The sequence below is a fragment of the Gigantopelta aegis genome, chromosome 5 (genome assembly GCF_016097555.1).
Source record: "Gigantopelta aegis isolate Gae_Host chromosome 5, Gae_host_genome, whole genome shotgun sequence".
NCBI lineage: Eukaryota > Metazoa > Mollusca > Gastropoda > Neomphalida > Peltospiridae > Gigantopelta > Gigantopelta aegis.
Window position 1 is genome coordinate 35,995,720 of NC_054703.1, and position 24,251 is coordinate 36,019,970.

General features: G+C 39.3%; 1 protein-coding gene across 1 annotated transcript; it reads left to right on the top strand.

Moving 5' to 3' along the window:
- The first annotated feature begins 1,539 nt into the window (after positions 1–1,539).
- Positions 1,540–19,724, top strand: LOC121373127. Its single transcript, XM_041499579.1, has 6 exons — positions 1,540–1,549; positions 11,414–11,608; positions 16,375–16,507; positions 17,525–17,632; positions 18,343–18,399; positions 19,607–19,724. The coding sequence occupies exons 1-6, from the start codon at positions 1,540–1,542 to the stop codon at positions 19,668–19,670; spliced, it is 567 nt and encodes a 188-aa protein (XP_041355513.1). The 3' UTR covers positions 19,671–19,724.
- Positions 19,725–24,251: the final 4,527 nt, after the last annotated feature.

Genomic DNA, 24,251 nt, shown 5'->3' on the forward strand with positions numbered 1-24,251 from the left:
AAACTCCGTCGGCACGGACAACTACTTCTAGATGCCTTTTTGGCTGTAGTGTGTGGGTGTGGGTAATTTTTGGCATTCTTCCATCAGAGAACTGTTCAAGTACGCCTGTCGTGGGCACAACCTCTGACTTCGCCAGATAGTGCTCTGAAAACACCGGCCTCGATGGCGTCGTGGTTAGGCCATCGGTCTACAGGCTGGTAGGTACTGGGTTCGGATCCCAGTCGAGGCATGGGATTCTTAATCCAGATACCGACCCTAAACCCTGAGTGAGTACCCCGCAAGGTTCAATGGGTAGGTGTAAACCACTTGCACCGACCAGTGATCCATAACTGATTCAACAAAGGCCATGGTTTCTTTCTTTTGCTCTGAAAACACTATTGAACGAATGGACGATGCCCGTTTTAACATCTTGATTATAATAGCGATGTGTTGGGCCTACATTCGCGCCGAGTACTCTGCCCGAGTTCGACAGCTAGACAGACATTTGAACGGTTATAATCGTTCTCTCAGTAAGAGATAACTCTATAGATAGCGAAAACACGGAATTTCTGCCTACCAAGGGTCTTGAGTATAGATGAATCAAAATTTTAGGGGGAGGGGAGAGCATACCCCTAACTCCCCTAGAAACTGCTTTGCGCCCTCGATCTCTGATAGCCACCCCCTATTCCTCTCCCCAATGTCGACTGGCTTCCGCCGTGCCTGATCATAGTGCAAAGCAGTTTATACGCTGTAAGCCCATCCGTTTCTGTTATAAGATATAGGTCCTTACAACTACACTAGGATATATTCTGCAGTTCGAGCCTTATCAAGGCGCACGTGGGCGGCAAACGCATTGCAAAGCAGAACTAACTCTGGGAGATCTGAACATTTCGCCCATTTCAAAACCCATAGCTATTTTCCAACAAAATATCATTTGTCACACTAATTATTATTATTAGTTTCCTCCTTTGATGGAAGAGCCGCACACACGTTGAGATTCGAAAATGCTACTTACAAACAGTTTACATATGAATCCAACAAGGAACATTAGGACCGTACCCCGATCAAAATCCTAGGGGCGGAGGGGACGGGGGTGTGTGTGGGGGGGGGGGGGTGAGGGCACTACTTTTCATAAACAAACGAAACACTACACAGATTAAACCCTGAGATGTGTATGCTATTTTCTGGAGTAACCCCCCCCCCCCCCCAAAAAAAAAAGAAGAAAAAAAAAAGAAGTGAGATTCTTAGGGGGGAAACTGCCTCCCCCCCCTGCCACCCGGAGGGTACGGCCCTGAACATTTTGTTTTTAAAATCTTGATTAGCGATATTTCTAGTCAGTTGAAAATTGATTAGCAACTACTGTTCAATGTTTTACAATTGTGTAGCGCTCTCTGAAACGTCTGTAGCGAGTCGCGACGCGATACTGAACCAAATGTTCACTGTTCAATACAGGGCTCGAAAGAGCAAGTAAAATATGGCCTGCTGTTATTTGTTTTTAAAATAGCAGGCCAAAAGAAATATGGCCTGCTAAGAAAAAAATATGGCCTGCGGGAGATAAAGATGGCACGGGGTGAGTGAAGGGTTTGGGACAGTGTGTTGAAAATTACAACCTCTGAGATGTATTTTAGAGCATTATAAAGTTAACATATAACAAAATCACAAGCTCATTCACAGCTATATAGAAGATGCGATTTATTTATTTTTTAATTTTAGCAGGAGAATTCTTATTCCACCGGGGCGGGATGTAGCTTGATGCGCGGTCGGTCTGGGATCGATCCCCGTCGGTGGACCCATTGGGCTATTTCTCGTTCCAGCCACTGCTCCACAACTGGTGTAACAAAGGCCGTGGTATGTACTATCATGTCTGTGGGATGGTGCATATAAAAGATCCCTTGCTGCTAATCGAAAAGAGTAGCCCATGAAGTGGCGACAGCGGGTTGTCTCTCTCAATATCTATGTGGTCCTTAACCATATGTCCGACGCCATATAACCGTAAATAAAATGTGTTCAGTGCGTCGTTAAATAAAACATTTCCTTTCTTCTTATTCCACCTGCTAGGTTTAAACATGGACTGGTTTTTGCTTTTCGCACACCGCTATTTCGAGCCCTGTATAACTCATAGATGGTTTTATTTCACCGTTGTTTTATTATCGTTAGCAATAATAATTATACGGAATTCACCAAATATAACGAAAAGGAATGACAAGTCTACCGAAATTATATATGAATAGGGCACCGGCCTCGGTGGCGCCGTGGTTAGCCCATCGGTCAACAGGCTGGTAGGTATTGGGTTCGGATCCCAGTCGAGGCATGGTATTTTTAATCCAGATACCGACTCCAAACCCTGAGTGAGTGCTCCGCAAGGCTCAGTGGGTAGGTGTAACCGACCAGTGATCCATAACTGGGTCAACAAAGGCCATGGTTTGTGCTATCCTGCCTGTTGGAAGCGCAAATGAAAGATCCCTTGCTGCTAATCGGAAAGAGTAGCCCATGAAGTGGCGACAGCGGATTTCCTCTCAAAATCTGTGTGGTCCTTAACCATATGTCTGACGCCATATAACCGTAAATAAAATGTGTTGAGTGCGTCATTAAATAAAACATTTTTTTCTTTTTTTTTCTTTTATGAATCTACAGATCTAACCGTTTTAAGGGGAGGCTACCACTCTTGCCCTGCATCACTTCCCTGAGTAATTTTTAGCTCCCCTTGTGAATTTATACGGTATTAATATCGACTCGATGGGTGAGGTGTAAGAAAACTAAACCCTCTTCTTTTTCATTAACCACTGGCAACTATCAACTAACCCACCGTCCTGGGCAGACAGCCCAGACAGCTGAGGTGTGTGTGCCCAGGGCAGCGTGGTTGAACCTTAATTCGATATAAGCCCGAAAATATATTGTAATGTAATTTATTTAACGATGCACTCAACACATTTTATTTACGGTTATATGACGTCGGACATATTATGGTTAAGGACCGCACAGATATTGAGAGAGGAAACCTGCTGTCTCCACTTCATGGGCTACTCTTTTCGATTAGCAGCAAGGGATCTTTTATATGCACCATCCCATAGACAGGATAGCACATACCACGGTCTTTGATGTACCAGTCGTGGTGCACTGGCTGGAGCGAGAAATAGCCCAATGGGCCCAACGACGGGGATCGATCCCACACCGACCGCGCATCGAGCGAGCGCTGTACCACTGGGCTACGCCCCGTCCCTGATCTAAGTGGAATTAATCGCTCTAAAAAAAAAATTCCACACACATTTTAATATGTATATAGTACCATACTTTATAGGTCACTGCGACCTACTTTTCAAAGATTACAGCACATTACTCCGAGCTCTCAACCTGTGACAGTTCAAAGGAGCGTGGAAATTAAAAGCCAGGTTCCAGGGCAAAGTCCTGGTCAAGGGGTCGGTGTTGAGGGAAGGGGGGGGGGGGGGGGGGGGGGGGGGGGGGGGGGGGGGGGGGTGAAGCACCCGAAGCCCTCTTGGGAAAAAACAGTTTTTATTTGTTTAAGCCCAAAACAGATATCTCTGAAGTTTCTTAATATGCTATTAGAACAAGATAGGAAAAAGGAATTATACTTACTTTAGTGGAAAATCCATTCAACTTGGGGGCGAGACGTAGCCCAGTGGTAAAGCGCTCGCTTGATGCACGGTCGGCTTGGGATCGATCCCCGTTGGTGGGCTCCTTGGGCTATTGCTCGCTGCAGCCAGGCCGTGATATGTGTTATCGTGTCTATGGGATGGTGCATATAAAATATCCCTTGCTGCTAATCGAAAAGAGTAGCTCATGAAGTGGCGACAGCGGGCTTCCTCCCTCAATATCTGTGTGTTTCTTAACCATATGTCCGACGCCATATAACCGTAAAATAAAATGTGTTGAGTGCGTTATTAAATAAAACATTTCCATTCACCTTGTGAAGAATGATTCTAAATACAAATTTATTTGGGAGTACTTTCACCTTTTGTGAACACCTGGTATCATTATCGTTTCAATAGTGATTCATGAGTGCCATCACCGCTGCCCCCCCCCCCCCCTCTCTCTCTCTCTCTCTCTCTCTCTCTCTCTCTCTCTCTCTCTCTCTCTCTCCTCTCTCTCTCTCTCTCTCTCTCTCTCTCTCTCTCTCTCTCTCTCTCTCTCTCTCTCTCTCTGTATGTGTGTGTGTGTGTGTGTGTGTGTGTGTGTGTCTGTGTGTGTGTGTATATATATATATATATATATATATCCATTGAGCTCTGTCTGGTGCAGGTTTAAATTTGTCGAACCAGTATTGGGTGTGACAGTCATACAGGCGACGTACAGATATAGTGACATGGGGAGTGGCAGCCCTATAGATAAAGCACATGACAGCGATTCGTGGAAACAATGACACTCTTGTCAAAATACCCTTTGGACTGCTGTGTGTGGAGATACGAGCTTAATGATAACCGTTTTGTTGTTCAGACTTAAAGGGACAGATCCTAGTTTCAGCCCGTGAAAATTAACACTGAGTTTAGTTGATCTACAAACCTGTAACACATTTCGATAAAGTTACAACTGAGTGAAACAAGAGTCTGTTACTTTCAAATGGTGAAATACCCTCTAAAAATAGACTAAAACTTGATTCCATAACTGTTACCTCTCAGACTCACGTGCGGTTTTTTTAAAATATGAGAAATGCATTTTGTGATATTAAAAACACCAGGATGACTAAAAACACTTCGAATGTACGGAAATGGATAAACTAAACAATAAAATCTAAGTAAAGTATGATTTCAGCTATCAAAAACGGCTCTAATAGTCAAAAATGTCTTTAAATGTCCTTTTGAGGTAAACAGTGACCAGTGTCTACCATTTTCAGGCAGTAATTTGGGAGTACCATTATTAACTCAGATTGATGAAATGATGTTTACTTTCAATGCAACATATTGTAATTCATGGTGGTTCTTTTTGCTTTTTTAACAGTTAGTTTTGTGTTTTGCTACCTAGAAAGAAGATAAATATGGTCACAAGCTTACTCGGACTATCACGTCCAACTGAAACGAAAGTACGTGATCGTCTCCTAATATAGTGACAGAAAATTGTAAAACAATATACTTCTTCTTTAACTTGTTGTCGTGTTTATATCCAATTAAGGTTCAAGCACGCTGTCCTGGGCACACACCTCAGCTATCTGAGGATGTCTGTCCATGACAATGAGTAGGTGTAAGACAACTACAACCTCTTCTCTCTCACTAACCACCAACGACTAACCCACTGTCCTGGACGGTATGCCCAGATAGCCGAGGTGTGTGCCCAGGACAGCGTGCTTGAACCTTAATTGGATATAAGCACGAACATAAGTTGAAATAATGGTCCAAAACAAACTGTTAACCTGAAATGTTACTTAAAGGGACATTCCCGAGTTTGCTGCATTGTAAAATGTTTCCGACTAATAAAATATTTCTACAATTAAACTTACATATTAAATATATTTTCTTGTTTAAATATCAGTGTCTGTATATTCAATGTGTTTCTGGTCGTCTTAATATTTATAAGAAGCCCAAACTGGATTTTGTCTTCAAATAATTTCGTACGAGCGAACAAAAATATTTTAGGAAATAAAATGAAATGTACGCTAGTACAAATATTTGAACGATGAGAAACACGTTTAATATACAGTCACTGATATGTTATGCAGGAAAATATATTTGATATGTAATTACAATCGTTAAAAAGTATCTGTTAGTCGATAACATCTTAACAATGTAGCAAACTCAGGTATGTCCCTTTAATTATAATCCGCTCAAACACGTCTCAATAAAACTTCGGGTCGAGATCTTGTTCATTAGGTAGAACTGAAGTGTTTCCATAAGCGTATGAAACGGGGGGGGGGGGGGGGGGGGGGTTACTGCCTAGGACCTTTTTACTATGTGGGGAAGGCACGTAGCTAAGTGGTACAGCGTTCGCCTGATGCGCGCTCGATTTAGGATCAATCCCCGTCGGTGGACCCATTGAACTATTTCTCGTTCCAGCCAGTGCTCCACAACTGGTGTAACAAAGGCCGTGGTATGTACTATCCTGTCTGATGTGGGATGGTGCATACAACAGATCACTTCCTGCTAATCAAAAAGACTAGTCCATGAAGTGGCGACAGCGGGTTTCCTCTCTCAATATCTGTGTGGTCCTTAACCTTTTTACCATGTACTTCCATCATTCTACCCTTACAATTAGTAACCCATGTTAAAATGCGTTGTGATTCGTCTGAAAGCCTATATAGCTGTTTGGTAGTAGTGCTAAAATGAATAAATGCTGTTATCTCGCCTTCATGTAAAATTCTTTAATCTCATTGGTTGTTTGCCGTTGGACAAATCCCTTATACCCCTGTGGGCGGAGCCAAATTCTCTTATGTTTCCGACTAATAAAATACCTTATCAAAGGTATGTAATTTCCAACAGTTTCCAGCCACCCCAATTAATGCTAAAGCTCGGGGTAAAAGAACACACAGAGGGTACATACAAAGCCATATACCCCTCGTGATGCTTCTACAACTTATATTATCCACATTCAGGCGCCGTTTTTAATTCGGGGCGGGACGTAGCCCAGTGGTACAGCGTTCACTTGATGCGCGGTCGGTCTAGGATCGATCCCCGTCCGTGGGCACATTGGGCTATTTCTCGATCCAGCCAGTGCACCACGACTGGTATATCAAAGGCCGTGGTATGTACTGCCCTGTCTGTGGGATGGTGCATATAAAATAACCCTTGCTGCTAATCAAAAAGAGTAGCCCATGAAGTGGCGAGAGCGGGTTTCTCTTTCAATATCTGTGTGGTTCTTAACCATATGTCCGACGCCATATAAATGTAAATAAAATGTGTTGAGTGCGCCGTTAAATAAAACATTTCTTTTTTTGTTTAATTCGGCCAAAAACCATCCTGTCCCCCTACACAAATGGGAACCCGTACGTCTATTAGCGCTTTGATCGCTGGGTTCAAACCCTGGGTGGAATCATTCTCAATGGGTTTATTTTCTTCTTGTCTCAGCCAAAGGTATCAAAGGTATGTACTGTCCTGTCTGAGGAACGGTGCATATACAACTTTAAAAATCCCATGACTGGTATATCAAAGGTCGTGGTATGTGCTGTCCTGTCTGATAAAAGGTGCATACACAATTTTAAAGATACCATGACAATCTGATTAAAATTAGCTCTACTGGGTCTACCCTGGTAGATCTAACAGCATTGCGTGGACTCCCATGTCCAGGTGACATTTCATCTATAAATAACAATTAAAATATCGACCAATTACACTTCGCCGTTGATAGCGTTATTCGGGAGCATACACATTCTAAAAATATCGGGCGAGACTATTTATGCAATAGGCGAACTGTTTGGTCTATTTCAACATTAAAAAACAGGGAAGAAAGTGCAGTAATAAACTTTGGATTGTATACTAGTATAAACAGATTTTATGGCTATACTATCACGGGTTTTTTTCCGTCTTGAAACGAATTTTATATAAAATTTTATATTGAATTCACCCGAGGCATTTTGTATACCCTCGGCACAATCCCGAATGTTTTCAAATTCTTTTTAAATCACTGGCATGATTTTGCAAGTAAGGTTTTGATTGGTCGAATGAAAGGTCAACTGGACATGAGCTCCAACGGGCTGCTGTTAGATCCACATGTAATAGTGCAGCTAATTTTAATTAGATTGATCCCATGACTGGTATATCAAAGGTATGTGCTGTCCTGTCTGAGGAACGGTGCATATACAACTTTAAAGATCCATTGCTACAAATATAAAAAATATAGTGGATTTCCTTTGAAGACAAAATGTTTGACATCCAATAGCCGATGATTAATAAATCAATGTTATCTAGTGGTGTCTTTAAACAAAACACAAACTCTAACCTTTAAATTGTATCAAACGTCTGACAAGCGTGTATACCTCACCGGCACTCTTTAAAGATAGTAAAATGTGTTGTGAGACGACGTGATATCGTGCAACGTGTCGATATACTAAGAAATGCATGATAACATTTTTCGAGGTATATATTTAGTTTATCTTAGACTTTCTATCCAGCCCAAGGCGTGTATACCCCGTTTGTAAAGACACATGGTACGTGTGCGTATGTGTTTGTGCATGCATGTATTCGTGTTTGTCTCAGCGTGGGCTCATGTGCGATGTGTTTGGTTTGAACGTGTATGGAGTGTGCGTGTGCGCGAGCATGTACGTGCGTGTTATTGTGATGTGCATGCTATTTTGTATACATATGATTTGTGTGGGTGGAGAGGTTAATTGAGAGAGAGAGAGAGAGAGAGAGAGAGAGAGAGAGAGAGAGAGAGAGAGAGAGAGAGAGAGAGAGAGAGAGACAGACAGACAGACAGACAGACAGCCAGACAGCCAGCCAGACAGAGAGATAGAGAGACAGAGAGAGACAGAGAGAGAGACAGACAAACAGAGAGAGACAGACAGACAGACAGACAGACAAACAGACAGACAGACAGACACAGATATATATATATATATATATATATATATATATATATACAGAAAGAGAGACAAAGAGAAATAGAGAGAGAAAGACGCTGAAATAGAGGCGACGCGGAAAAAAAGTATAATTCAGTCCATTAAATCTTGTTGTTTTGATGTACATATTAAATAGTCCAGCAGCAAGTCTATGACGACATGCCGCTCTTTGATAACATATCTCCAATTCGTGGAAGACAGTAGTCTTAAATACTCACCACTATTGATACGAGAGATATGTGACGTCGCACTAACGTTAAAATACCATAACAAAGGTTAACCTACACTGTTTTCAGATGAAAATTTAAAACTAACGCTTTGCACGTATTAGATGGAATCATTTTAAATATCAAGGTAAGATATTAAAATTAGGCTTGTATTTGATAATTCTGAAGCAGGACGGGGGGGTTGGGTGTGGGGGTGGGGGGGGGGGTGTCTATAGACGAATATCTATAAATATAAATAGACCTATGACTGATAACAGAAATTGCAAGTCGGAAGTTATACTCAACAAAATTAATTAAGGGCCAGTAGATATATATTCGGTAATTTAAATAGAACAAAATGAGTATCTTTACGAACCACCGTGTATTGAATCTTAACTGAAAGCACATTTCGATAGTTTTCGTAAATGAACGAAAACCATACCGTGTGTAAGATGTTGGTGTGTATCACGGGTCAAATGTCATTGAAACAATGATTAAGTCTTCTGTGATAAAAATCTGTTAAAATAATATGACACTAACAAAGAATTATTAAAAATCTACTGTCTCTTAATTGTGGTGAGTATAATTTTCATGTTAAGTGGAAATAATCGTTTGTTACTCAATACACATTGAAATCGTATTAAAATAACCTTACAAAAAAACAAAACAAAAACAAAACAAACAAACCCATCTCACAAAAAAAAAAAACTATTGTGTTGTTATTGGTTTGAAATGTTTTGAAATTGCACTTTAACACATTTTACTGCAGTTTTCTTTCTATCATCAAATTACCAAACGTTTGATACCCAATGGCTGATGATTAATAATGATATATCAATGTGCTCTATTGGTGTCGTTAAACAATACAAACATTTAACTTTATTTCGGTTATTTCCGGTAAAACTCACATGTGCTCGGGGTGCCAGAACCGATTTTTTGGGGAAATAATTTGTTTCCGAAGGTGAATATATGCATTTTCTGTTTTGATATAGGATCTGAACGGAGTCACTGTGATGGATTATTCTGTGTTTTTTGCGCATGCTCGTTTTTGCTGTGTTGTCACGTGGTTTCAACGCCGTTGATCAGCCAACTGGAACAACTATAAAAACACGTATTATCATTAGTTTTATCAATGCCTTAATTTTGTTTTCGATTTTGAAAGAGTAAACAGCCTATTTTCACCCCCCCCCCCCCCCCTCACCGCGATATCTTCAATAAAACAATACATAAAATAATCGACAACTTAACAAAGTTGTAATGCAAGAGCACAATGAACAAACTCCTACCTGCAGCGTATCAATCGACATAAACGCCACGGATATAAATACTACCAGCCGTCACCCTTAAAGTGAATCAGAAATAAATGGGGATCAAGCTGCTCATTTCTGAGATAACGGGTAGCGTCTATGACTACCCTAGTTCCGCACAAAATTCGAGTCCTTTTTTTTACAGGTACCCCGCAAATGTTTCAAGCACAAGGCTACTTGACACAGTGATACAAGATGAAATAAAATTGCCTAAATTGTTTGTCCAGATGAAACCTTTTTTTTTTTTACAACCAACACACTCACATTGATCACTAATCACAGGATTTGTGGTGTTGACTTCTCTATTAAACGTTGGGTGCACCTCGAAATTTGACCCAGTCAAGCACGACATTCGGTTAGTTATTAGTGGTTAGTTAGAGAGTCGGTGAAGCTGCCTTTTTCTCTCTAAAAAAAACTGCCTTCCCCAGCCCATAAATAAATAAATTAGATATATAGATAGATAGATAGGCATACATAGATATACATCACACACACACACACACACACACACACACACACACACACACACACACACACACACACACACAAGTGTAAGTGTGTGTGTGTGTGTGTGGGTAAATACTAGTAGACAAAGACAGCCAGACAAACATATACTCCGACAGACATATACTATATACAGACAGACAGATACATTGTTACAGATAAACATGCATATAGATAGATATAGAAACAAATAAACAGACAGATGATAGGCATATAAATATAGATAGATGGATGGATGGATGGATGGATGGATGGAAGGAATGAAGGATGAATGGATGGATGGATGGACATATCGATGGATGGATGGATGGATGGATGGATGTATGCTTGGAAGAAAGGAAGGATTGATTGACTGATTGATGCATGGATGGATGGATGGAAGGAAGGAAGAAAGGAAAGATGGATAGATGGATTGATGGATGAATGGATGGATGGAGAGATGGATTGATATATCGATGGATGGAAGGATGGATGGATGGATATATAGATGGATGGATATATAGATGGATGCATATATCGATGGATGGATTGTTGATGGATACATTGATGGATGGGTGGATAGATGGATGGATGGTATGGAAGGATGGATGGAAGGATGGATGGATGGATGGATGGATGGATGGATGGATGGATGGATGGATGGATGGATGGACAGATAGAGAGATATAGATACATAGACTTGTCAGTGGATAGATAGATAGATAGATAGATAGATAGATAGATAGATAGATAGATAGATATATAGATAGATAGATAGATAGACAGATAGATAGACAGGTAGGTAGATAGGTAGGTAGACAGACAGACAGACAGACAGACAGACAGACAGACAGAATTTCTGACATTTGCTTTTATTTACAGATAGCTAGACAGACACAATTTCTTTTTCTTTTTCAATTTGCTTTTATTTGTCACAGCGTGTCCTCGTCCGACGTCATCGACATTGATCACAGCACAGAATCAAAAAGACGTCGACATCGACCCCACCAACTACAAAAACAGCTCTACGAAACTTCCCCTCCTCTGTCACGACGCCGTCTTTGAACTGAAGGAAACAGCATATGCTAACTGCGTTGGTGGAAAATGGATACTCGAGACACACACGTGTGTGGGTATGTACACTTCTTTAAACGGGCAAGTTCAAACTTGCAAACTGTTTGAACAATCGGCCTCGGTGGTCTCGTGGTTAAGCCATCGGACATAAGACTGGTAGGTACAGGGTTCGCAGCCCGATACCGGCTCCGACCTAGAGCGAGTTTTAACGACTCAGTGGGTAGGTTTAAGACCATCACACCCTCTTCTCTCTCACTAACCACAAACCACTAACAACTAACCCACATTCCTGGACAGACAGCCCAGATAGTTGAGGTGTGTGCCCAGGACAGCGTGCTTGATCTTTAATTGGATATAAGCACGAAAATCAACTGAAATAATTTTTTCGTGACATTTAAAGATTATACCGTGAATTACATGCCCACGATAATGTTTACCTCCAAATAATGTCAATTACTACCCATTTATAAATTTATATTATTGCTAAATCGAATACGGGTAACCGGTATAACGTGGTACTTTGTCCCCGTAAAATACTGATCCCGGTCACTTTTCTACGTATAATTTGCTGTAGAAAACCCCCCAGAAGAAACTTGTACAGTAGAATTATGACCTGCATCATTCCAGTAACGTGGTAAATTGGCCCCACAGATACTGACCCCGGTCTCTTTTCATTGTAGAATACTGACTTCAATACGTATATTAAACCGTCGGTGGGCTCATTGTCTATTTCTCGTCCTAGCCAGTGCGCCACTACTGGTATATCAAAGGTAGTGGTATGTACTGTGGGAAGGTGCATATAAATCATTTCTTGGTGCTAGTGGGAAAAATGTAGCGGGTTTTCACTAAGACCATGTGTCACAATTACCAAATGTTTGCCAGAGAGAGAGAGAGACAGAGAGAGAGAGAGAGAGAGAGAGAGAGAGAGAGAGAGAGAGAGAGAGAGAGAGAGAGAGAGAGAGAGAGAGAGAGAGAGAGAGAGAGAGAGAGAGAGAGAGAGAGAGAGATGGGGAAGGAGGGAGGGAGATTTTTTAATGTAAATGCACTTTAAATAAGAAACAACAACAAATGTTTTAAAGACTATAAGTGGCAACCTGTAATCAGCCACCTGTATTAAGCGGTCGCTTTTCTCTACTCCCATACGTGACCGCTTAAGACAGGTTTGACTGCATATATATATATATATATATATATATATATATACACACACACAGTCAAACCTGTCGTAGCGGCCACCTGTATTCAGCGGTCACCTGCCTTAAGCGTTCACTTTTCCCCTCCCAAACGATTTTTAACGTAAATGCACCTGTAATAAGCGGTCACCTGTCTAACGCGGCCAGCGGCCACCCAAATCGGATCCCAAATCGCTAAAATACTTGTATTAAGCGGCCACAGTAAATGTTTACTATTATATAAAAGGGATATTTAACAACAGCGATAAGATGCAGCAAATAACAGATCTTCTCACCTTCAGGAATACTAGTACCCATTCAGTCCCGACATCTCGACTGTGTATCAATTAAGAAAGTATGACTCTGGAATGCATCTAATTGCCTCTGGGCAGGCTATGCTTGACATTTGTAGATTCACTTACTATGACAATACACCGCATGAAGTAGAAATTAAATAATTAAATGGAAAGAGAAAACAAACTTGTTGAGAACGGTTAATTTAATACATTCCAGTTGCAGTTTTTCCTGAAGGAGGCGACATGTTAAAAGTTTATTTATAGTAAACTGTGAAGCACACATCCGTTAATTAGCAGTAAAGACGCTAAAAAGAAATAACAACATATGTTTTAAAGACTATATGTAATCAGCGGCCATCTGTCTTAAGCGGCCACTTTTATCTACTCCCATATGTGACCGCTTAAGATAGGTTTGACTGTATGTATGTATTTTTATATTTTGAATATCTCTGTTGTATGTATGTCGGGTTTTGACTTAAACATACATGTACATATATTCAATGACGCACTGGCACAGGGGATATTAAAATCCTTTAATGCCGTCACAAATTTCCTCATGCTGTTACCGAGACCCGAACCTGTGAAACGCAATCGCCCACAATTGTTGGGCCGGAACGCTACCGATCAAACCAACTACGTTCCACAAAAATAGCACGATCGTTAGTCGTCCATATTCGTACCGGTCCAACAACCACGCGGTTCTAAGGCCCCATGGCTTGGCAACGTTTGACTTACATGCAGATGTGAACAGACCTGACACTGGCTATATATGTATTTTTATATTTTGAATATCTCTGTTGTATGTATGTCGGGTTTTGACTTAAACATACATATATATATATATATATATATATATATATATATATATACATGTACAGTCAAACCTGTCTTAAGCGGTCACACAAGGGAGTAGATAAAAATGGCCGCTTAAGACAGGTGGCCGCTGAGTACAGGTTGTCACATATATAGTCTTTAAAACATTTGTTGTTGTTTCTTGTTTTACCGTCTGTACTGCTAATCGACGGACGTGTACTTCACAGTTGGTTATAAATCAACTTTTAACATGTCGACTTCTTTTCCCATTTAATTATTTAATTCCTACTTTATGCGGTGTATTGTCATAATAAGTGAATCTACAAATGTCAAGCATAGCCTGCCCAGAGGCAATCAGATCCATGCCAGAGTCATACTTTCTTAATTGATACACAATCGAGATGTCGGGACTGAATGAATACTAAAGTAGTGTCGGAAATAGAATAAAACTGATTTTCGTCGATTATGTCTTTCATATTAAACTGACAAGTAAATATTTTGTAAATATCTATTTAATGATACTCTACTAAATTTAGCATTTACTTGTTTGGGTTCTCATTGATGTACAAGGTGGTGTTTACTCTTGAAATTCAAAGAAAGATGTCAGTAAACAGGCGATTTGTGCTCTTTATTGAAACAGACTACAACACATTTTGATCCACATGTGTCAGTTTCATTTACCCTTAAACAAACTTTTAATTTAAAACTGTTAATTAACTGAGTATTTTGAATTGCAGCATAAATTATTAATTATGATCAGCATATTTAGTGAGTATAAATTCAATATAAGTATATTAGAAATTTACACAATCTTGCAACCACTTAAAGGTGCTATACCATAGTTATATGTGAGCATCCGTTTGTGATAAAGATTCTCCAATAAAAATGTATTTTCTCAATCTGATTAAAATTAGCTCTACTGGTCTTAACCAGTAGATATAACAGCATTTTGGTTGTAAATTTCAAAATTGTCCGCTTAATTTTTTTCTGTCCCGGGACAAGCCCCTGGCTATCCAGAGACACGCCCCTGGACGGACATGCTCGAAACTCTAGTGGTATATGAGCATGTATACAATTTGTAAAAAGGATACGAGAACAATCTGATTAAAATTAGCTCTACTGGGTCTACCAGTAGATCTAACAGCATTGCGTGGACTCCCATGTCCAGGTGACATTTCATCTATAAATAACAATTTAAATATCGACCAATTACACTTCGCCTTTTATAGCGTTATTCGGGAGCATACACATTCTAAAAATATCGGGCGAGACTATTTATGCAATACGCGAACTTGTTGGTCTATTTCAACATTAAAAAACCAGGGGAAAAGTGCAGTAATAAACTCTGGATTGCATACTAGTATAAACAGATTTTATGGCTATACAATCACGGTTTTTATTTTCGTCTTGAAACGAAATTTATTTTTAAATTTTATATTGAAATTAGTTTCCGGCATACTTTGTAATTCACCCGAATCATTTCGTATACCCTCGGGATAATCCCGAATGTTTTCAAATTCTTTTGAAATTACTGGCATGATTTTGCAAGTAAGGTTTTGATTGGTCGAATGAAAAGTCAACTGGACATGAGCTCCAACGGGCTGCTGTTAGATCCACATGTAATAGTGGAGCTAATTTTAATTAGATTGGTATTTTCTACTAGTAGATAAAATTGTATTGTTAGAATTATTTATGGACATATAGTTGAAGGTACAGTCTTTAAATTTTAAAGCAAAATTTAATACATAAAAACAATTGCAATAGCTGTAATTATGCATCCTGGAGATAGCACCTTTAATACATAATTATACATAGCACCTTAATACCGGTATAATAGATCACACACTCAGAATGGTTCTTGACCGTTTTGCTCAAACGTTACTTACAAATGTCTACAAATATTTTGTTTCGGAGAGGGATTGGGGTAAACCGTCTTCAGAGACAGCCCCTCACATATTACAACAGCAATGAAATTAACACATGGCGATCATATTTTGTATAGTCTGTTCCAATAAAGAGCACAAATCACCTGTTTACTGACATCTTTCTTTTAATTTCAAGAGTAATCACCACCTTGTACATCAATGAGAACCCAAACAAGTAAATGCTAAATTAGGTAGAGTATCATTAAATAAATATTTATAAAATATTTACTTGTCAGTTTAATATAAAAGAAAAACAGTTTTATTCTATTTCCTGAAGGTGTGAAGATCTGTTATTTGCTGCACCTTATCGCTGTTGTTAAAATGTCCCTTTTATATAATAGTAAAACTTTACTGTGGCCGCTTATTACAGGCATTTTAGCGATTTGGGATCCGATTTAGGTGGCCGCGTTAGACAGGTGACCGCTTATTGCAGGTGCATTTACCATATAAATTGTTTGGGAGGAAAAAAATGGCCGCTTAAGGCAGGTGACCGCTGAGTACAGATGGCCGCTAAAACAGGTTTGACTGTATATATAATTTTATACTGTGCATTCATGATAGTTGTTTACATACATTCACTCTCGTCTGTCCCATGTGAATATTTCGTGTTTATTTTCAGCAAAAATCTGGCGCAAGCGGGAGAGAACAAAACAAATAATATTGATTACAGGTCTGGTCGTGGGAGGACTGGCCGTTCTCTTTCTCATTCTTAAAGTCGTCCAATACAGATGGGAGAAAACACAGAAGAAAATGTAAGTGTATACAAGGGCGAAGCCAGCCTAACAGCAGGGCCGGATAGCAATAGAAACCTTCTTCCCACTAGGATCGATCCCCGTCGGTGGGCCCATTGGGCTATATCTCGTTCCAGCCAGTGCACCACGACTGGTACATCAAAGGCCGTGGTATATGCTATCCTGTCTGTGGGATGGTTCATATAAAAGATCCCTTGCTAGTAATGAGAAAATATAGCGGGTTTCGTCTCTGAGACTACATATCACAGTGGCCTAGGAAGGTGCCAAAAAGTGGGGTGGGGGCACACTTTTATATTTACACACTTTTACACTATTATAAAGCAAATATAAAGCAAAATATCTGAAAAGTGGGGTGGGTGGCACATGCCCCCCTGCCCCCTTGCCCCCTCCCCCCCCCGCTTTCTACGCCAGTGTGTCAGAATTACCAAATGTCTGACGTCCAATAGCCGATGATTAATAAATCAGTGTGCTCTAGTGGTGGCGTTAAACAAAAAACAAAACACAACTTTATCACAGGGACAGCATCTTGGGGTTGGGGGGGGGGAGGGGGGGGAGCAATAGCATCCTTCTTCCTACTAGGTGGGATCCGACTCAAGTCTAGCACAGTTGGTAGAGCGTTTGCAGTAGGTGTTTCAGTCGTAGGATCGAAGCTCGTCATTGTTTGGGTGTTTTTTCCCCAAGTCCTCATAACTGGTGTATCAAAAGCCGTGTGCTATCCTGTCTGTGGGAAAGTGCATATACAATATCCCTTGCTATTAAAGGGATATTCCTGACTTTCCTGCATTGTAAGATGTTTCCGACTAATAAAATATTTTCTACGATTAAACTTACATATTAAATATATTTTTTTGTTTAGAATATCGATGTCTGTATATTCAATGTGTTTCTGGTCGTCTTTATATTTGTAAGAAGCCTAAACTGATGATGATGTACTCTAGTGGTGTCGATAAGCAAACCAAAACTTTACTTTCGTTAAAAAAAAAAAGTTTTATGTTTTATTTTAAAAATTTATTTCAGAATGGATGATATAGAACTGAATTCTATTGCGAGTCCTAGATTCACACGCGTTAGAGACAACGAGTACACCGACATATTCGATTCCAGACCAACAGATGTCGAAAGAAGGTTAGTTATATTAAATTACCATGAAGAAATGGTATTTGAAGTGGGGGTGGTGGATGGGTTGGGTTTTTTAGGTGGGGGGGGGGAGGCAGGGCACATGTTACAATGTGTCTGTGTGTGTGTGTGTGTGTGTGTGTGCGCGCGCGCGCGCGTGCGTTTGTGTGGATGGGGTCCGGCACAAGCAAACAGTTTGATTTATATATACTGTATATATCGGGTATATAATATACATATAATCACTTATTAAATTTATGTTTTATTGGCTTTGATAACAATATCGGGTACATAATATACATATAATTACTTATTAAATTTATGTTTTAATTAGCAGTGTTAACAATATGGGTTATACAATATATAAATAATTACTTATTAATGTTTTGTTTAATTGGTTGGTGATAACAATATCGGTTATATAATATACATCTAATCACTTATTAAATTTATGTTTTAATTGTCGGTGATAACAATATCGGGTATATAATATACGTATAATTACTTCTTAATGTTTTGTTTAATTGGTAGTGATAACAATATCGGGTATATAATATACGTATAATTACTTGTTAAATTTATGTTTTAATTGTCAGTGATAACAATATCGGGTATATAATATTGATATAATTACTTGTTAAATTTATGTTTTAATTGTCAGTGATAACAATATCGGGTGTATAATATTGATATAATTATTTATTAAATTTATGTTTTAGGTCTCGACAGTTTCTGTCAGGAATTTCTCGCACGCAGAGTCAGACTGTGTTTCCGTGGTAAGTGAGAACGGGGTTTAGCTAGCTCACTGTTCATAATTTAATTTTTGTTAAAAAAAGACGCCATAATAATACAAACAAACAACCTTTGCATAAGCGTACGAAATAGGGGGCAGGGAGAGGGGTCAACTGTCCCCCTCCCCCACCACATCCCCACAGTGCTGGAGCAAAGCGTCAAATTCGGGCCAAAATGATACAGATATTCGGGCAAAATGTATTAACCCGATACCTTTTTACCATGTGTTTCTGGCTATCATTGTACCGTCAATTCTAGTTGTAATCCATGTAGAAATGCGTAGTGATTCGTTTGTAACCCCATGTAGCTGTTTGTTAGTGATGCTAATATGAATAAATGTTGTTATGCAAAGTCGGGCATTTTCGTTTAATTTCGGCAAAAGCCAGCCTCCCCCCCCCCCCCCCCCCCCACCCCTCCACACACACCTACAAACTGGGAGCCCGTGCGCCTATGAACATTTGTCTACAATGTTTTGGTTTATTTACTACCTACCAGAATACATCCTGAATTACCAAAGTAATTAAATGTATAACTTTGTTTCTTCTCGTATCAATCTAATTAAAATTAGCTCCACTATTACCTGTGGATCTAACAGCAGCCCGTTGGAGCTCATGTCCAGTTGACCTTTTATTCGTCCAATCAAAACCTTACTTGCAAAATCATGCCAGTGATTTGAACAGAATATGAAAACATTCGGGATTGTGCCAAGGGCAAACGATATGATTCGGGTGAATTACGAAGTATGCCGGAAACTAATTGCAATATAAAAGTTTATATAAAATTCGTTTCAAGACGAAAGAAAAACCGCGATGGTACAGCCATAAAATCTGCTTATTGTAGTATATAATCCAGAGTTTATTACTGCACTTTTCCCCCTGTTTTTTCAATGTTGAACTAGACCAACAAGTTCGCCTATTGCATAAATAGTCTCGCCAGATATTTTTAGAATTTGTATGCTCCCGAATAACGCTATAAAAGGCGAAGTGTAATTGGTCGATATTTAAATTGTTATTTATAGATGAAATATCACCTGGACATGGGAGTCCACGCAATGCTGTTAGATCTACTGGTAGACCCAGTAGAGCTAATTTTAATCAGATTGTTCTCGTATCCTTTTTACAAATTTTATACTGATTGATGCGTTTTCAATGGAGTTTAGTATATTTTGACGCCTGTGTATTTTTATTTCAGGCACAACCAACCACCGGCGTATAGTCCGTCATCTAACAGTTTACCGGGAATAAGTCGCCTTTGATTTAAAGCGACATACCCTAGTTTATAAACACTAAAGCATATGTTTGACTATTAGCGCCGTTTTTGACAAATGAAATCATATTTTACTTACATTTTATTGTTTGAATTATTCATTTCCGTACATCCGAAGTGTTTCTGGTCATCCTGGTGTTTTTAATATCACAAAATACGTTTATCATATTTTAAAAAACGCACGTGCGTCTGAGAAGTAACGGTTATGGTTGAGTCTAGTTTTAAAGGTATTATCCAATCGTGTTACAGATTTGTAGATTTATTAACCAAACTTAGTGTCCATGTTTACGAATTAAAACTAGGGTATGCGCCTTTAAGTGTTTACAGAATGAACTAAATATCAATCGATCATTTATTAATCATCGGTTATTGGATGTCAAACATTTGGTAATTTTAATAGTGAGGGATTTTTTATATGCACCATCCCACAGACAGGATAGCACATACCACGGCCTTTGACATACCAGTCGTGGTTGCAATAGATAGAACGAGAAATAACCCAATGGGTCCACCGACGGGCATCGATCCCTGACCGGCTGCGCATCAAGCGAGCGCTTTACCACTGGGCTACGTCCCGCCCCAAGATCGCCTTAAATGCATAACTACATTTGTATTAAAGGTGATCGTAGGTCTGAGATCGCATCGTAAAACAGAGCCCTCTTCAATTATTTACAGCCTGTGGTGTTTTGGTTTTGTGTTTTTTGTTTGCTAATATTACACTTTGTAACGACTGTAATTACATATCAAATATATTTTTTTGCATAAAATATTAGTGGCTGTATATTAAACGTGTTCCTGATCCTAATATTTGTACTAGGTTAAATTTCAGTTTATTTCCTAAAATATGTTGTTTTTTTTCGTACGTACGAAATTATTTGAAAACAAAATCCAGTTTGGGCTTCTTAGATATGTTAAGACGGCCATAAACACATTGAATATACAGACACTGATATTCTGAACAAGAAAATATATTTAATATGTAAGTTTAATCATAGAAATATTGTATTAGTCGGAAACATCTTACAATGGAGCAAACTCAGGAATGTCCCTTTAATGGAACAAGCTATAATTGCGAGTGATCACTCCCGCTCGCCTACACACTCCTGTGGATAGGTTTAGAAGAGCGGTAATTTGATCAGTTTACATTTTTTTTTTTAATAAATTTTATTTGAAACTTCATGTGATTGGTCGCCAAACACTATTTCAAGAGAGTAATTTTCAAATCACATTGGTTTTACTCATAAGGAAGACTGCTAATGACTGTGACACAACCTAATGTTTTGATATGTGCCCAAAGAACTTGCTTTCAAAATATACAGAGATTGGTTTTAAATCGAAATAATTAATCTTCATGCCTTTTGGATGAATGATTATACATGGAATATGTCGTGGTTTAGGTTAGTTTTTCAGGAGTATGGAAAGAAAAAACAATATTGAATAGGAATTAAATTTAATATTAGCAAAAAAAAAATAATAATAATAATTTAAGAAACAAAAAGCAAAAAAAAAGCAAAAAAAAAAAAAAGCAATAACAACAGCAACAACAACAACAACAAAAAACCACCCCAAGGCTTTAAATAATTGAACATGACAATAGTATTTTATGATTTATATCCATCGATCCACCAATCCATAGAGACTTGTAGCAATGTATCATTACACAGCTGATCATGGCTATGTTGGGTTCGTCACCACACACAATAGATACGTTTGGAATTGGGTACATAAAAAGAGCAAGGTTCGTTTTCGAAGAGATGGTTCGCCTACAGCCCTGATTCATATCTACGATTTATAAATCCTCGTTATGCCGTGTAGCATTTGTGTTTGTCTTGTAATTTTATAAATGTGGTCTATCCATATCTAACAATCCTTGTTATATTGTAGCATTTGTGTTTGTCTTGTTATTTTATAAATGTGGTCTATCCATATCTAACAATCCTTGTTATGTTGTAGCATTTGTGTTTGTCTTGTTATTTTATAAATGTGGTCTATCCATGTGTAACAATCCTTATTATATTGTAGCATTTGTGTTTGTCTTGTTATTTTATAAATGTGGTCTATCCATGTCTAACAATCCTTGTTATATTGTAGCATTTGTGTTTGTCTTGTTATTTTATAAATGTGGTCTATCCATATCTAACAATCCTTGTTATGTTGTAGCATTTGTGTTTGTCTTAAATTTTATAAATTTGGTCAATCCATGTCTATCGCTGCTTTCTAATATTGTAGCATTTATATTTGCCTTGTAGTTTTATAAATGTAGTCCTCCCATGTCTATCACTGCGTTCTAATATTGTAGCAATTGTATTTGTCCTGCAGTTTTATAAAACTGGTTCATTGTCACGGTACATGCTCTTAATTTGTTTCGCCTGTGGCGATTTTAATTGTGTTAGGGTGTGACGGGACCAGTCGTTATGGGTGTTGTGAAGGACTTGCCTGTTGAAAACATAGGAGTTTTGTTGGGAAATGATTTGACTAGTCAGTGTTGTCAGCCGAAATGTGACCAACTGTTAATTAAAGACAGCACGTTAACAATCGAAGAGTGTGAGGTTGATGAAATTAAATATCCTGCGTGTGTAATGACTAGGGATATGACCAGTAGGTTATCACGGGATCTAGAGGATATTTGTGATTTGTCTGATACGTGTGTGAGCCATGAAAGTGGAGTGGACGAGGTTGTCAGTACAATGGTTGATAAGTCAACTGACAAAGTAAATGTGGTAGAACATGTTGATCTCCCGCAGAAGGGAATTGAACCAGTTGTGTTTGATAGAGGGGACTTACCTTGTATTAGACAAGAGTTAGTACTAGAGCAGGGGGCTGACCCAATTTTGTTGGCAGCTCGCACTACCTTGTTAACTGTGGACAAGGGAGCATTAATAAATAAGAGAGTTAGAAATCGGAGGTTGCCGGCGACCGAACTGGCTAGGAAGCATCTGAGCTATGCTCAGAGCAAAATAAAATCAGTGTTTGATAGGAAGGCTAAGAGTCGGGAATTTAAACCAGGGGATAAAGTGCTGCTGTACCTTCCAATTAAACGGGGTTCATTACAGAACAGGTATTTCGGTCCCTATGTTGTGCACAAACGGGTTAATGAGACAGGGTATGTGATAAACACTCCTGATAGGGTTAGGAAAAGTAGGTATTGTCACATCAATTTGCTAAAAGGTTATTTTGACAGACTGCCGATAGTTCCAGAGAGACCGGTCCAAATTGAGAGACACTCAATTTCCTGTGATGACGTCAAGACTGCAGAGGTCAAGTTGGCCAACGGCCAGATTCTAGCAGACTTGAACCCCCAGCGAGCAAAGCTGACTACATTGATACAAGACAATGTTTCCATTTGTCGGGACCTTCCAACGGTTACCGACACCTTAAGCCAAGATGTGCGCTTGGAACCCAACGCTACACAGATTCGACAGCATGCCTATCGGAGAAAACCTGGAAAACGTGCGACGCTGAAAAGGAAGGAAACGAAGTTCCATTGGTCAGGTGAAGGCGAGAAGTCATTCAACCGTATCAAGCAGATGCGCTACTCGTCTCCCGTGATGGCAGCACCAGACTACCGAGTGCCTTTCAAGCTAGCTGTGGGTGCCAGTGACGTGGGTGCTGGAGCTGTGCTGTTCCAAGAAGACGAAGACGGACTGGACCATCCTAATGAAAGCCTCCAACCAGAGAGTTTTGAGATGGAGTCTTCCTCTGCAAGAATACCCAATTACCATTGGACATATCAAGGGCACATCCAATGTAATCGCTGATGCCCTGTCCCGAAGTTGAACGTTATGATAATGTGTTGACATTCTTTATTTCTGTTTTGTTTATATATATTTTATTTGTATACCAGGGACTCAGAGACTCAGTGTGATTACTGGTAGTCACCTTATTATTACATGTGTTATAAATGCCCGTATGCGTCGGTTAACGCACCTTTTTGTTTTAATGTAGTATATTTCCCTATTCCTAGAGTAGAGGAAATATCCTTTTTGAGGTGGGGGTGTGTCACGGTACATGCTCTTAATTTGTTTCGCCTGTGGCGATTTTAATTGTGTTAGGGTGCCGTGTGCAGTTTATTGCCCGTAGCCCAGGTGGACAACTTGTTACGTAATACTTCTCGCGCGATTCTTGCGTTCCAATATGCACTTAGTCCCGCTGTGGAGGCCATGTGGCGAGTAGTTACGTAATACCTCTGCGAGTGCGGGTTTTACAACCGCGATTTTGGCGACGATGGCGTCAGTAGTCTGACGATCAGAGAGAAATAATTCCGACTCTAAGAGAGTCAGACTATGAGATGATACGTGAGGTGCCGCCTTGTTCCCCCAGGCCAATTCTGATTTTGGGATAAATAGCTAGGATTTAGAGATATCTAGGAGAACGAATTTAGGACGGCTCCTGGGAACGTTAGTCCGTTTGGACTTTGGTAAATATCATTTCTGCTCTGTGTATAACCTTGATGTGATTGATGTGACTTAAATATTTTAATACTGTATTATACCAATATTCTTTAGACAGTGTCTTCGGTCATCTGACGAAGTAAATCGTAGACTTATTGTTCTAACATTATATGAGTATT